General features: G+C 44.6%; 1 protein-coding gene across 4 annotated transcripts in view; it reads left to right on the forward strand.

Moving 5' to 3' along the window:
* The first annotated feature begins 3,932 nt into the window (after nt 1–3,932).
* KCNJ15 (potassium inwardly rectifying channel subfamily J member 15) overlaps nt 3,933–14,379 on the forward strand; it is a 95,547-nt gene continuing 85,100 nt past the window's right edge. For 3 of the 4 annotated variants that reach the window (XM_014575451.3, XM_075911940.1, XM_014575454.3), the window contains exon 1: nt 3,934–4,079. Coding sequence is in view for 1 of the 4 variants with exons in the window: in XM_075911916.1 (XP_075768031.1) it covers nt 4,024–4,079 (56 nt within the window). In the remaining 3 variants the exon portion in view is untranslated. Of the gene's footprint in view, nt 4,080–14,379 lie in introns of all 4 variants that reach the window. The other variant, XM_075911916.1, reaches the window with a different exon arrangement.

Genomic DNA, 14,379 nt, shown 5'->3' on the forward strand with positions numbered 1-14,379 from the left:
GGCTACGTCTAGACTGCAAGCCTCTTTCAAAAGAGTCTTTTTCGAGAGATACTTTCGAAAAAGAGCGTCTGGACTACAACTAGTACTTTTGAAAAAGCAAGCCTTTTTCGAAAAAGCACAGTTTGCATTACATAACGCCTTTTTTCGAAAGTGCTCTTTCGAAAAAAAGCATTCTTCCTCATAAAATGAGGCAGTCGAAAAAATTGCCGCATTCTTTAGATTTACTTTCGAAAGAATGCAGCAGCAGTCTAGACACAGGGGAAGTTTTTTTCCAAAAAAGGCCACTTTTTTTCGAAAAAACCCTGTAGTCTCATTGTCTCAACACAAAAGGCCACATTTTCAAAATACTCCACTAATTCCTGATGCATCAGCTTTGGGTGCCCAACATGACTTTTAAGAAGGGCTGAGTAGTTGTGGCCCTCATTTTCTCTAGCTGAAAATTTTGATATTTTGATTTCTATTTATTTTATAGGATTTATCCTATAATTCTATTTTTAGGATAATCTATCACCATGGTATCTGGAGACAAAAACATTCAAAAAATGACATAAAAATTAATGGACACTTTTGAAAATATTGGCCTTAGTTTCTGTGTGCCTCACTTTATCCATCTGTTAAATATTTTATTTCCCAGGAATTAAGTTTGTGGGGTAACTTTAGATTTTAAAATAAAAATGATGCCATCAGTGTGTAGTTTCTGTTATCTTTACTCTGGTAACTTTCAGCTGTCTATTATTTAGTTTCTTCTCTTTTTGTTATTTTCCCTTTCTTGTCAGAATACAAGTTGCTATACGCAACTTTGCAAAGCATTCTCATTGTAATATATCTTTTCCTTTATTTGTAGTCAGTGTCCTTCATGCAAAAGACATTGCATTAATTATAATAAAATTAGCTAGTTTAGGAAGAGATGTGCCTAAGGAATTAGGACTCCTAGAATTTTTGCTATGGACTCATAGGACCTTAGGCAACTTAATTCATCTGTGTTCTTAGTTTACTCATTTGTAAAATGGGAGTGCTACTGCTAATACTTACCTAACTCTTTCAGGCTGCTGTGAAGACTATTGTTTGTAAAGCATTTTGAAATTAGCAGATGAAAGGGACACTGTTTGAAAAAGATGGCCCCAACTTGCCAAAAAATGCTCTTGGGAGAGGAATGTGATAGATATGGCAACTTCCTGCCATATCCTTTGATGCCCTTATTGAATTAAGTTTAAGTATCTTTGTATTAAATGGTTTGTGTATGATTGTGCTGTACATCTTAGGGACGGCTGCCACAGCTTCTTCGGGAACCAAAAACTGGTGATTAAGGCAAATCATCAAGATTGTAACAACTTCAGAGTGGTACCACCTCCCAGGAAGGCTTCCATATAAAAGTTAAAACTAGATTTTCCTGAGAACAAGAGACTGTTTGATAAATGGCTTGAGTTTAAACTGGCTCATCTCTCTTCTACCTGATCCAGCAGATAGACAGGATTTTTTGTCTCAGGGGGACTCCGGCACTTGCAGAAGAGGTGGACAGACTTAAGGGACCCATAAGAGTGATGGGTGATCTCTGGTGAGCTTTTAGTGTGCATGTAGGACTGTCTATTATTTTGTATGTTTTCTCTGCAATGCTTTTGCCTGAAGAATAAATATGCTCACTTATAAAGAGCTGTGTAGTAACTTGAAACTGTTAGTAATACTCTAGTCCATAGATACTCAGACTGAGGCTTGAGAGCTGCTAGTGGATTTTTAATGTTTCACACATACAGAATGGGAAGCGACTGTCTAGGAAGGAGTACGGCAGAAAGGGATCTAGGGGTTATAGTGGACCACAAGCTGAATATGAGTCAGCAGTGTGATGCTGTTGCAAAAAAAGCAAACATGATTCTGGGATGCATTAACAGGTGTGTTGTGAGCAAGACACGAGAAGTCATTCTTCCGCTCTACTCTGCGCTGGTTAGGCCTCAGTTGGAGTACTGTGTCCAATTCTGGGCACCGCACTTTAGGAAAGATGTGGAGAAATTGGAGTGGGTCCAGAGAAGAGCAACAAGAATGATTAAAGATCTAGAGAACATGACCTATGAAGGAAGGCTGAAAGAATTGGGTTTGTTTAGTTTAGAAAAGAGAAGATTGAGGGGGGACATGATAGCAGTTTTCAGGTATCTAGAAGGGTGTCATAAGGTGGAGGGAGAAAACTTGTTCATCTTGGCCTCTGGGGATAGAACAAGAAGCAATGGGCTTAAACTGCAGCAAGGGAGGTTTAGATTGAACATTAGGAGAAAGTACCTAACTGTCAGGGTAGTCAAACACTGGAATAAATTTCCCAGGGAGGTTGTGGAATCTCCATCTGTGGAGATATTTAAGAGTAGGTTAGATAAATGTCTATCAGGGATGGTCTAGACAGTATTTGGTCCTGCCATGATGGCAGGGGACTGGACTCGATGACCTCTCGAGGTCCCATCCAGTCCTAGTATTCTATGCTTCTATGACCCTACAGCTCTTTGCAGCATATGGCAGTAAAACATTCCATTATTTAATTATTAACTGATCTAAGTTACTATCCAGTCAGGATGCTTTTGCTGTGCTCTTGACCTGTTGTGATGGATACAATAATAAAGCTTCGTCTGTCATTTTACTGTGGCAATAATGTGTATACATATAAAATAGTAAAGGAAACAATGAATTCACATTACTGCAACTCTTCTGGATAAGGATGATCACTTTTTTGGCTCCTGAACAACTGAGGTCTGAGTATCACTGCTCTTGGAGAGAAAGCAAAGCAGACTGATTGCTGGGAATAGTATAGTACAGCTCAGGGAACTGTGCAGCCTTCAAAGCCCAGGACAGAAGGGAGCAAGACACTGGCCTCTGCCCAAGAGATGTGGTTACTGGGAGCCAGAAACCTTTAAGTGGGTGCTCATGAGAGAGGGGGAAATAAGCATGCAGTTACTCTGAAAATGTGGGTGTTTAGATTTGGGCTTTGGCTCAATATACTGCTGAGATAAAGACCAGCTGTATAATTTGAATACAGATTCAAGTTTGTATTTCCACCCTCTCAAACTTCATATCCAAGATTTTGGTTAAGGCCTATATCTATGATTTATGTTTCTTTCCAGATGATTGTGAGGTTGAATAAGGGAATCTTTAAATTCTGGGATTGAAACTTGGCAATAAAGTGAACCTGGAATGTACACCTCTAGGGAATAATCAGTCTTAGACTCGAAGCTAGATAAAATGTAATGATTCCCTGTGGTACTGGTACAGATTTGATAGTCTTTTGGTCTCTTTGAGGCAGAGCTCTTGCTGGCTCTGTCATTGATTATGTTAAGAACATTATTTAGCAAGCAGAAGCCTAAGAGCTTGATTTGAGATCAAGCAATAGCTGTGATGTTCTTGGATAGAGTCCTTGCTTACCCATCTTGAGTTGGACTCGTGAGTGAACTGGAAAAGATACAGAGGTTTGTTTTGCATATACACACCCAACAGTTCAGGTTCTCATGGGGCTCCTCCATAAAATCTGAACCTCTGGAGTCTCCAAAATTGGATGGAAACCTTGTATCTCAAAGCACCGGATTTCAGATACTCTCTGCTTCCAATCAGACCAGAAGTAGTGTGAGAATAAATCTTCTCGTGGTATTTCAACACTTCCATTCCTGGCCATAATCTGGAACCGCAGACACATATGAAAATAAGAAATAAGGGATAGAGTTGATTGATTTTCTTTTTCATACCAAAAAAGAGCAAATCAAATACCAAGTTCCCCAACTGTGAATATGACTGATTCCCATAAATAACCCAAATATTACTGATCTTCCCACGTAGTCTGATAATTTAGTACTCTCTGGGCCTGCTGCTGTCAGCAGAGAGGAGAATAAAGATCTCCTCCCCAGCTGATTCAGCTCCTCCCCTCTGGAGGGAAGAAAAGCTCTTTTTCTCCCTGGCTGGTTCAGTTTCTGCCTCCAAAGCCTGAGCACGAAAGTGAAGACCCTGTTTAGCTCTTTGTTGTAGCTTGTATTCTCCAGGACTGGTGAGGGAAAGGAAATGATCCTCTTCTTCTGGGAGCTGCAGGACTTCCAGCAGGAACTGCAAAAAGAGAGGTGTGTCTAAATATTGGCTGAATATTCCAAATGGGAGAGGACCACTGTTCTGCTGAATGTTAGGCCCCTTACATATTCTCTCTCTCTTTCTGTCTGTCTCTCTATCTCTCTGTCAAGTTGAATTTGGGGTAGAAGTTTAAATAAATTTCTATTTTACCCAAACTACTTTGCATATTCTCACTTATTGGCCCTCAAGTTAACTACCTACGGGGGGAGGAGATGGAGAGGGGGAAGCTGATGATTAAATATTGTGATAACATACTGGAAAAGAACTTCAGAGAGAGTCTCTTTCTTCTGACACTGAACAGGGAACAATTGTTCATGGTAAGAGTGATGCTTAAAGCCATTCCCTCTTTCTTTTGCTTCACTAAAGTGACTCTTTAGTGCCTTTCCTAGTTCCCTGTCTGCTTTGTTTCCTACCACACATGCTCACAATTAAGTGTGAAATGTCATGCATTCATTAGTTATATGAAAATGCTAGTACTGAGGAAGAACCCAGACTTTTTAAAAATTAAGTGCCAAAATTTTAGTAGGAAGAATCCAAGGTTTATACATTTACAGGTATGTGATGGTGTGTTTGTTGCTTTAACTATTTATATAGCCATTCAGACATCCTAAATTGCATATTGAAATTTGAATGTGTATCATGTAAATTTGATTATGTGCATTGAGAATGTCGACTGGAGGCTTCTCTCTGACAAATTATCTGTAAATTATCTAAACGACTAATTTAATTAGAAATAGAAAAAATAATTTATTTTCTTTTTAAAATAACAGAGTATATATAACATATGGAAGTTGAGACTTCAATTGAGATGTTATATAAGTAATTTGCTGTACAACAAAGCAAGTAAAAATATAGAAGTATTCATGGAATCATATAATAATAGAACTGAAAGGGACCTCAAGAGGTAATAGAGTCCAGTCTCCTGCCCTGATGGTAGGACCAAGCACTGTATAGATCTGTGTTTCTTAAACTGTGTACTGTGGTACACTGGTGGAGGTGTGCCGCAGAGAACAGAATTCAAAATGGCCACCCTTAAAGGGGCAAGTGACTTTTTTTTCCCCCTGGCCCTTTTTCCTCCAACCTTTTTTGCTCAACAAAAAATCTTTGGTGTTTCCCATAAAAAGTTTGATTGGTGTTCCTTGGTCTTAAAAAGTTTAAGAAATACTGGTATAGATCACCCCTGACAGTTGTATCTCTAACCTGCTCTTAACTATCTCTAGTGATGGTGATTCCACAACTCCCCTTGGCAATTTATTCCAGTGTTTAACCACACTGACATAATGGTAGATATGGTGGCCATTGTATAAATGGAAAACAACTGCAGGAACTGTCCCTCCAGACATTGTCAATAAATATATGTGTTTTAATGTAAGGTAGTGCAACAATTATATATTAGATGTAGAATTCTTTGTTCATTGTATGTCCTAGATTGAGGTACTAAATTAATTCAGATTATTTTCTTTTCCTCTCAACTGAAACAAAACTAATTTTACAAAAACTGGACATAAATATAGCAGCAAGATGTGAAATTAATATCAGTGATTTACCTTAATGTGTTTTTGGTAATTGAGGATTTCATTTACTTTTAATGTTTAATTTTTAAAATGCAGAAATGCCACTTTTCACTAAAAAAATTACACACTGGAGTTATCATAGCTTTCATTGTTTATTTTTAAATACCAGTTCTTAGTGGGTTAAACTGAAATTCAGAAACTATTATACAAAGTATCATTCTACAAATCAATCTCTAAAGACCTGTCAGTTTTTAAAAGCAAAACATTCAGTTATTTCTTTCAGTTGTTGACTGAATTATTTACATTTCTTTAAGCAATGTAGAGGAGTTGGGATGAAAACCTGATTGGTAAACAAAGTTATCTAATTCTACAGTTAAAATTATTTTTCAAATATTTCAGTATCCAAACCCTGACTAAAGCCATGTATTGAAGCATGTGCCTAACTTGAACTATATTGTTAGTCATAGGTAGGACTTAGGGACCTTAAGAGTTTTTTCTCCTGCACTCATGTCAGGACTAGATGTTGTCTAGACCACCCCCAACAGGTGCTTGTCTAACCTGCTCTTAAAAATCTCCAGTGATGAGATTTTCCTCCAGTTTATTCCAGTGCTTAACTTTTTTGACACAAAGGACATTTTTCCTAATGTCAGACATAAACCTGCCTTGCTGCAACATAAATCCATTGCTTCTTGTCCTATCTTTGATGTGAAGAGGAAATTTTTTTCTCTCTCCTCCGTGTAACAACCTTTTTATGCACTTGTTATCATGGCCCATCTCAGTTTTCATGTCTCCAGACTAGATTAAACCCATTTTTTTCAATCTTTCCTTATAGTTCATTTTTCTAGACTTTTAATCACTTTTCTAGCTCTTCTCTGCACTTTCTCCAATTTATCCATGTTTTTTCTGAAAAGTGGCACACTGAACTGGACACACCTACTCCAGTTCAGGCCTAATTAGCACAGAGTAGAGCAGAAGGATTACTACTTGTCCTGACAACATTTCTGCTAATACATCCCAGGATTGTGTTTGCTTTTTTGGCAACAGTGTCACACTATTGTTGACTTATATTCAGCTTGTGATTCAAAATGATTCCCAGATCCCTGTCTACAGTACACCTTCCTAGGCTGTCATGTCCCATGTAATAGATTATTTCCTCTTAAGTGGACTACTTTGCATATGTCTTTATTGAATTTCAACCCATTTACTTCAGACCATTTCTCCAGTTTGTCCAGTTCATTTTGAATGTTAATACTATCCTCCAATGTACTTGCAATGCCTCCCAGCTGGTAACATCCATAATTTTTATAAGCATATTCTCTATGCCATTATCTAAATCACGGATGAAGATATTGAACAGAAGTGGACCTCAAACTGATTTTTTGAGATGCTCTTCCAGCCTGACTGAACTACTATCCTCTGGCAACAGTTATCCAAAGTTTTATATCCTCTTTATAGTAGCTCCATGGAGATTGAATTTCTCTAGTTTGTTTATGGGAAGGTCATGTGAGACAATAGCAAAAGACTTATCAAAGTCAAGAAATATCACATATACCTTGTGAACAAGTTTTGATACCCTATCAAAATGAGCTATTAGGTTGGTATCACATGATTTAATTCTTGGCAAATTCATATTGACTGTTACTTATTGTCTTCTAAGTAGTCACAAATTGATTCTTTAATTATTTGTGTCATTATCTTTCCAGACACAGATGTTAAACTATAGTTCTCTAGGTTGTCCTTTTTAGAGACTGGCACAATACTAGCCCATTTCCAGTCCTCTGGAATCTCTCTTCTCGTCTATGACTTTTCAAAGATAGTTACTAACGTCTCAGCTATTTTCTCAGTTAGCTCTTTGAGTATTCTAGGATGTATTTTATCAGGCCCTGGTCAAGACTTCCTCCAAACCAGTGGTTCCCAACCTTTTTTATACCAGGGACTGGCAAACCCATTCACAAACTTTTGGCAGACCGGCATCATTTTATTTGCATAGTTGCATATTCATTATGCAAATAATGAATATGCAAATACACAAAACTGTTACTAACCTGCCAAAAGCCCTGGCTCCCAGAACCCCCCAGCCCTAACCCCTAGAGCACCCCCTCCATTACCCTCCAGAGTCCCCTGCATCCACCCCCCCAGTGCCAGCCTCCTGCCCTCAGAGCCTCCCAGTGCCAGACCCCATGCCTCAGTGCCATCCTCCACCCCTTAGAGCCCCGCCACTAGGCCCCCCAGTGCCACTTTCCTGTTTCCAGAGCCCCAATGTACCCAACCCCCACTGAGCCCTCCCCAGTGCCAGCCCCTAGGGCCCAGTATTAGCCCCATCCCCAAAGCTTCCCAGTGCCAGCCCAGGCTCCTTAGTCCCCCACTACTAGTCCCACCCCCAGTGCCTCCCAGTGCCAGCTCCCCATCCCGGACGTCACAGGGCCAGCCCCCCTCAACTAGCCATGTGTTGCTTCCCAGCACCAACTGAGCACTGTTGCTCGGGTTGCAGCTGTTCTAAGGCTGACATACTGGGCTCTGAACAGTGCTCTTCCATGTCTGGGAAGAGACTCTGCACCTGCCCAGTGCTGGCTGGTTGAGAGATGGGGCAGGACATGCCTTTCTCAATAGCCACACTGGCTCGGCAGCGCTGGCTATGGTACCCTGGCACCCAGAGCCACCGCGGCTCGGCAGCAACCTGGCGGTTGGGAACCGCTGCCCTAAACTACACAGCAGCAAAGCCCTGCAGCTGTTTAATCAGTCCTGTCCAGCCAGGCAGCACCGTGTGTGGAGCCCTGAGCCCCAAAGTGCGCGGGGCTGATTAAGGAGCTGCAGGGCTTTGCTGCTGTGTAGTTTAGAGCAGCTGCTATGCAGCTTATAAGGGACCCTTGGCCCTGGTGACTCAAAGATATCTAACTTGTCTAAGTGAATTTTAATTTATTCTTTCCCTATTTTAGCCTAAGATTCTACCTCATTTTCACTGCCGTTCACTATGTTGGACATCCAGTTTCTACTAAACTGTTGGTGAAAAGTGAAACAAACAAAAAAATTGGTTAACTCTTCATTTCCAAATTTTCTGTTCTTGTTTTTCCTCCCTCAGGGTACGTCTACACTACAACGTTAATTCAAACTAACTTAGTTCGAATTAGTTAATTCGAACTAAGCTAATTCAAACTAACGCATCTAGAACTAAAAACTAGTTCAAATTAGCGTTTTGCTAATTCGAACTAGCGCGTCCACATTAAGTGGACCCTGAAGCGGGGTTAAGGATGGCCGGAAGCAGTGCCGGCAGGGCATCAGAGGAGGACTTAGAGCGTGGAGATGCTGACTCAGGCTAGCCGAGGGCTGTGCTTAAAGGGTCCCGACCCCTTCCCCGGACAGACAGTTCTCAGGGGTGCCCCGCTTGCAAAGCAGTCCTGGCTTGGATTGCCCGGAGTACCCACACTGGGCACATCACAGCACTCGGCCATCAGCCCGGCTGCACTTGCCGCAGGCTGCCATCTGGGGAGAGGGGGCAATTGGGGGGCTGAAGGAGAGCTTCCACACCCAGAAGCCCGCAGAGCCAGCCCAGTCCTCCCCATCGGGGGCGCGTACCCCATTCCTCCCTCACCTCCTTCCACTTACCCTTCCCTAGCCCCTCTTCTTGATGTACAAAGCAAAGGACAATTGTGTTCAAAAATGGAATCTGTCTTTATTGAACAAAACTGGGGAAGACTGGGAAAAGGAGGTGGGAGAGGGGAAGAGAGAGGCTGGGAGAGGGGAGGGCAACTAAAATGATCAGGGATTGGGAACAGGTCCCATATGAAGAGAGGCTAAAGAGTCTGGGACTTTTCAGCTTAGAAAAGAGGAGACGAGGGGGGACAGGATAGAGGTCTCTAAAAGCAGGAGTGGGGTGGAGAGGGTGCATACAGAAAAGTTCTTCATTAGTTCCCATAAAAAAGGACTAGAGGACACCAAAGGAAAGGAATGGGTAGCAGGCTTCAAACTAGTAACAGAAAGTTGTTCTTCACAAAGCAAAGAGTCAACCTGTGGAACTCCTTGCTGCAGGAGGCTGTGAAGGCTAGAACTAGAACAGAGTTTAAAGGGACGTGAGATCAAGTCACGGAGGTTGGGTCCATGGAGTGGTATTAGCCAGGGGGTAGGAGTGGTGTCCCTGCCCAAGGTTTGTGGAAGTATGGAGAGGGATGGCATGAGACAAATGGCTTGGTCACTGTCTTCGGTCCATCCCGTCCAGGGTCCCTAGGGTTGGCCACTGTCGGCAGACAGGCTATTGGGCTAGATGGACCTTTGGTCTGACCCAGGTCGGCCATTGTAAGCTCAGGGTTCAGGGTCGGGCGTCTCAGTGGACCACCTTGATTTTCATGCACACCTGCTCCTGGGTGGCCAGGCTGGCAGCTCTCCTGCCCTAGACAGCCACTTTCCTGTGCCTAGTGCAGAGGTCGTGGACGAGGTCCATGATGTCCGCACGAGCCCAGGCGGGTGCCCACCTCTTGCTGTCCCGGGCAAGCTCCTGGGAGCTGCCAGCCTGGTCCCGGGAAGAGGGGGAGGGCTGGGGGGCATTGGGTGGGTGGCTCGATCCGTGCCAGGTGCAGGGTCTGCTGGCTGGGTGCTGGCAGGCTTGCACCTGGCACGGGCACCGTAACCAGCCCGTGCCCCTTTAAGGGGTCCGGGGCAGGGAGGGGGGCAGACGAGTTTCCCTGGTGTTGGCCAGAGTGGCCACCAGGGAAACCTGGGGAGGGCTAGCCTCCCACTAGTTCGAATTAAGGGGCTACACAGCCCTTAATTCGAACTAGTAAGTTCGAACTAGGCTTAATCCTCGTGGAATGAGGATTACCTAGTTCGAACTAAGCGCTCCGTTAGTTCGAATTAAGTTCGAACTAACGTCCGTTAGTTCGAACTAATGTTGTAGTGTAGACATACCCTCATTGAGTAATGGGCCTAACATGTCCTTGGTGGTCATCTTGTTTCTAATGTTTTTGTAACATGTTTTCTTGTTACCCTTTATGCCTCTTGCCTTAGCCTTTCTAATTTTATTACTACCTATTTGTGTTATTTGTTTATATTCAGCCTTTGTCATTTTACCTAGATTCTACTTTTTGTAGGATTCTGTGGCGGGTTTTAAGGGTGCAAGCTCCACACCCCGGAACTCCCGTCCGTGCCCCTGGCCGGGGCCGGCGGGGCGGGGTGGGGCTCCGCGAACCCACCGCCTCAGAACGCCCAGCTACCCCATCCTCCGGGGCCCGTGGGTGAGTCTGGTCCCGGGTGCGATCACCCCCCGCCCGGAGTAGGGCCGGGGGGGCTCGGCGGACCCGGGCCGGTACCTTCCCGGGCGGCCCCCGGCCGGGGGCCCGACCGGGGCTCTTGAGCCATCCCTCTAGTCCTGCTCCCTTCCTCTCGGTCCCCCTCGGTGGGGATGGGGAGGTGGGGTGGAGTGTGCGGCTGTTGCCGCCTTGAAGACCTACGCTGAGGTCGGGGGGTGGGGGAGTGGGGGACCCGGGCCCGCCCTCACCACCGGGTCCCAGCCCGAGGCCCTAAGTGGGGTGGGTGCCTTAAAGAGATCCCCCCACGGCAGGCGGGGCAGCCGCCCGAAACTCGCCTGCCCACGGGCGCCAAAACGGTCCCGCCTCGGACTCCTTTCAGTCCCGCGGCGCCGGACCCCCGGGCCGGCGCAGAGTTAAATCGCTTACCCCGTCACAGACGCCGTGCCCGTCCCAGGGCGAGTCGCCAGCTGCCGGGGTCGTCTCCCTTCGTTGCCCGGAAGGCCGGGTGCTTGGGGTGTCGGGCAGCCAGGGTGGCTGCCCGCTTGCTCCCCCTTTCCTGGGCGTCTCTGAGCCCCTGTTATGGGCGCGGGCGGGTGACGTCAGGGGCGTAAGCCCCGCCCCCTCCGGAGCGCTCCCGCCCGGCTCCCGCCGGAGTGTGCCCGCGGCTCCGCCCCTGGGCACAAACCTGGGCGCCCTAGCCGGACATCTCCCGGTTGCCCGGGGTTTCCCCCGTTTCCCCTGGCGCGCGCCCGCCCCCGCGTCTTGCCGCGGCAGGGCCGGTGGCGCCGCGCCGAGCGGCTTTCGGCCGTCCCTGGCCACCGCTTTCCGCTTGCGAGGGGGGGCCTCCCCCGCTCCTAGTGCTCCGTCACAGATTCTTTTTTTAAATTTCAGATCATTGAAGATTTCCTGGTTAAGCCAGGGTAGTCTCTTGTCATATTTCCTAACTTCCTGCACTTCAGTTTGCTCTTGTGCCCTTAATAATGTTTCCTTGTAATATTACCAGTTCTCTTGATCTGTGTGTCTCTGTAGACTTGCTTCCCATGGCATCTTACCTACCAACTCTATGAGTTTGCTAAAGTCTTCTCTTTTAAAATCCATTATCTTTACTATGCTGTTTCCCCTCCCACTGTTAGAATTATGAATTCTGGAATTTTATGATCAGTTCCACTCAAATCGCCTTCCACTTCCAAATTCTTATCCACTGTCTCCTAATTTTTCAAAATGAAATCTACAACAGCCTCTTCCCCACTAGCTTTCTCCATCTTTTGAAATAAAAAAATGGTCTCTAATACGTTCTAAGAACTTGCTGGATAATCTGTGATCTGCAGTGTTATTTTCCTAACAGATGTCTGGGTAGTTGAAGTCCCCCATCACCACCAAATCCTAGGCTTTGAGTGATTTTGTTGTTTTGTCTGTCTCTTCTTCCTAGTTTGGTGATCTGTAATAACCCCTACTATAACATCCCCTTGCTTTTTGACCTCTTTTATCCTTATCCAGAGACTTTCAACAAGTCTGTCTCCTATTTCCATCTTAGTCTCAGACCAAATGTGTACATCTTTAATTTTTAAGGTAACCACTCCTCTTTTTCACCCGCCTATCCTTTCTGAACAAACTGTATCCTTCTGTACCAATATTCTGCTCATGTGTATTATCCCACCAAGACTGTAATGCCAATTACGACATAGTTGTGTTTATTAATTAGCATTTCCAGTTCTTCCTGCTAATTTCCCTTACTTCTTGAATTGTATACAAACACCTAAAATGATTAGGGATTTCTCAATCTCTCTCTCTCTCTCTTATTCCTGCTGCAATGTCCCATGATCCTCCCAAGTTCTGACCCTTCTCTCAAGTCACCATGTTTTTGACTTACCTGTGGACTTTTTGTCTTCTTGATTCCTTCTAACCTAGTTTAAAGCTTGCTAGGTGAACAAGTCTGTATCCAAAAATGCTCTGCCCCTTCCTCAATAAGTGGACCTTTTCTTTGCTCAGCAGACCTTCTTCCCAGAATAGCATTGCATGGTCAAGAAAATCAAAATTCTCTTGGTGACACCATCCACGCAGACATGGAATCACATGTCTGATGTTTCTGTCTCTGCTTAGGCCCCTACCCTCGGTGGGAGGTATTGAAGAAAAAAAACACGTGTCTCCTTTTCCTTCACCCTTACTCCCAGAGCCCTGTAATTACTTATGATCTGCCCAGGGTCACACCTCCCAATCTCACGCTTGCCCATATAGATGAGAAGCATGGGGCAGCATCAGAAGGCTGGATGATCTTTGTAAATCCTTCTGTAACATCTCAGATTCTTGTCCCTGGCAGGCAACATAGCTCTCATGATGCCATGTCATGAGATAAATGGGTGTCTCCTCCCTCTCAATAGTCATCAAACATCACTGTGATAGGGCGCAGTCACAGAAGTCCCCTTGGAATTGTTTCCCAGTGTGCTGATCATGACACTGACACCAGCCTTCTTGCTCTCTGGGACTCCCTACCACTCTATCCTGGGGGGCCACATCTTCTGGTCTCCCCCAGACAAAGCACAGGGTTGGGGTAACCACTCCCTGCCCCCGCAGAGCAATGCAAACACTGAACCACTTCATTAATGGGAGGATACAGGTCTAGAGCTCAGCAGCCAAGAAACAAGACCTCCCCCCAATTGAGACCAAAACCTTCCAGTGGGATCAAAATCACAGTGAAAGCTCATCGGGGTAAGCTCTGTTTATCGATGAAAGAGGGATATGCACAGTTCCCCCCCTCCCCCAGGTACCAGTTATTTACACTGGGCCTGATAGTAAACAAAAGCATTTTTAATAAGTGCACTCGGTAGGATTTAAGCAGTTGCAAGTGAAAACAGACAACTCAAAGTAAGTTGTTGAATTAAAATTAATACAAAACGCATAGCTAGGTCTAATTCTCTAAAAATCGTATTGCACACAAATTCTTACTCCAAAGAGCTGTTCTTATTTCAGGTGTAATCTTCAAGTCAGACACAAACCCTTTTTCTCAGACTTGGGGATCCATCCCTCTTTGTATTCTAGTGCATCAGGCCATTCCCCAGGCTGGCCAAAAGCAAAGGGCTGATAGCTTCCTATTGCTTAAATAGACTCCAAGGTGGCAATCTTTTTTATAGCCCCCCTTCCGTGATAAAATACTATGGTCAAAATAAAATACAGGACTATGTAGCACTTAAAGACTAACAAGATGGTCTATTAGATGATGAGCTTTCGTGAGCCAGACCCACTTCCTCAGATCAAATAGTGGATGAAAATTGTCACAACCATATATACCAAAGGATACAGTTAAAAAAAATAAGGGATCTTTCGGAAAAGGCTTTATTTTCTGAAAGATCCGCATCTAGACTTGCGCTTTTTTCCGGCAAAGCTCCGAGCTGGAAAAAAGCGGCAGCCATGTTTATGCAAATGAAGCGGGGGAGATTTAAATCCCTGCTTCATTTGCAATTGCGATGTGTCTAATTTGCATCCCTTTTACGGAAAAGGGATGCAGTCTAGACACAGCCCATGTGAATACTCACTATGAATTC

The sequence above is a fragment of the Pelodiscus sinensis genome, chromosome 1, assembly GCF_049634645.1.
Source record: "Pelodiscus sinensis isolate JC-2024 chromosome 1, ASM4963464v1, whole genome shotgun sequence".
Taxonomy (NCBI): domain Eukaryota; kingdom Metazoa; phylum Chordata; order Testudines; family Trionychidae; genus Pelodiscus; species Pelodiscus sinensis.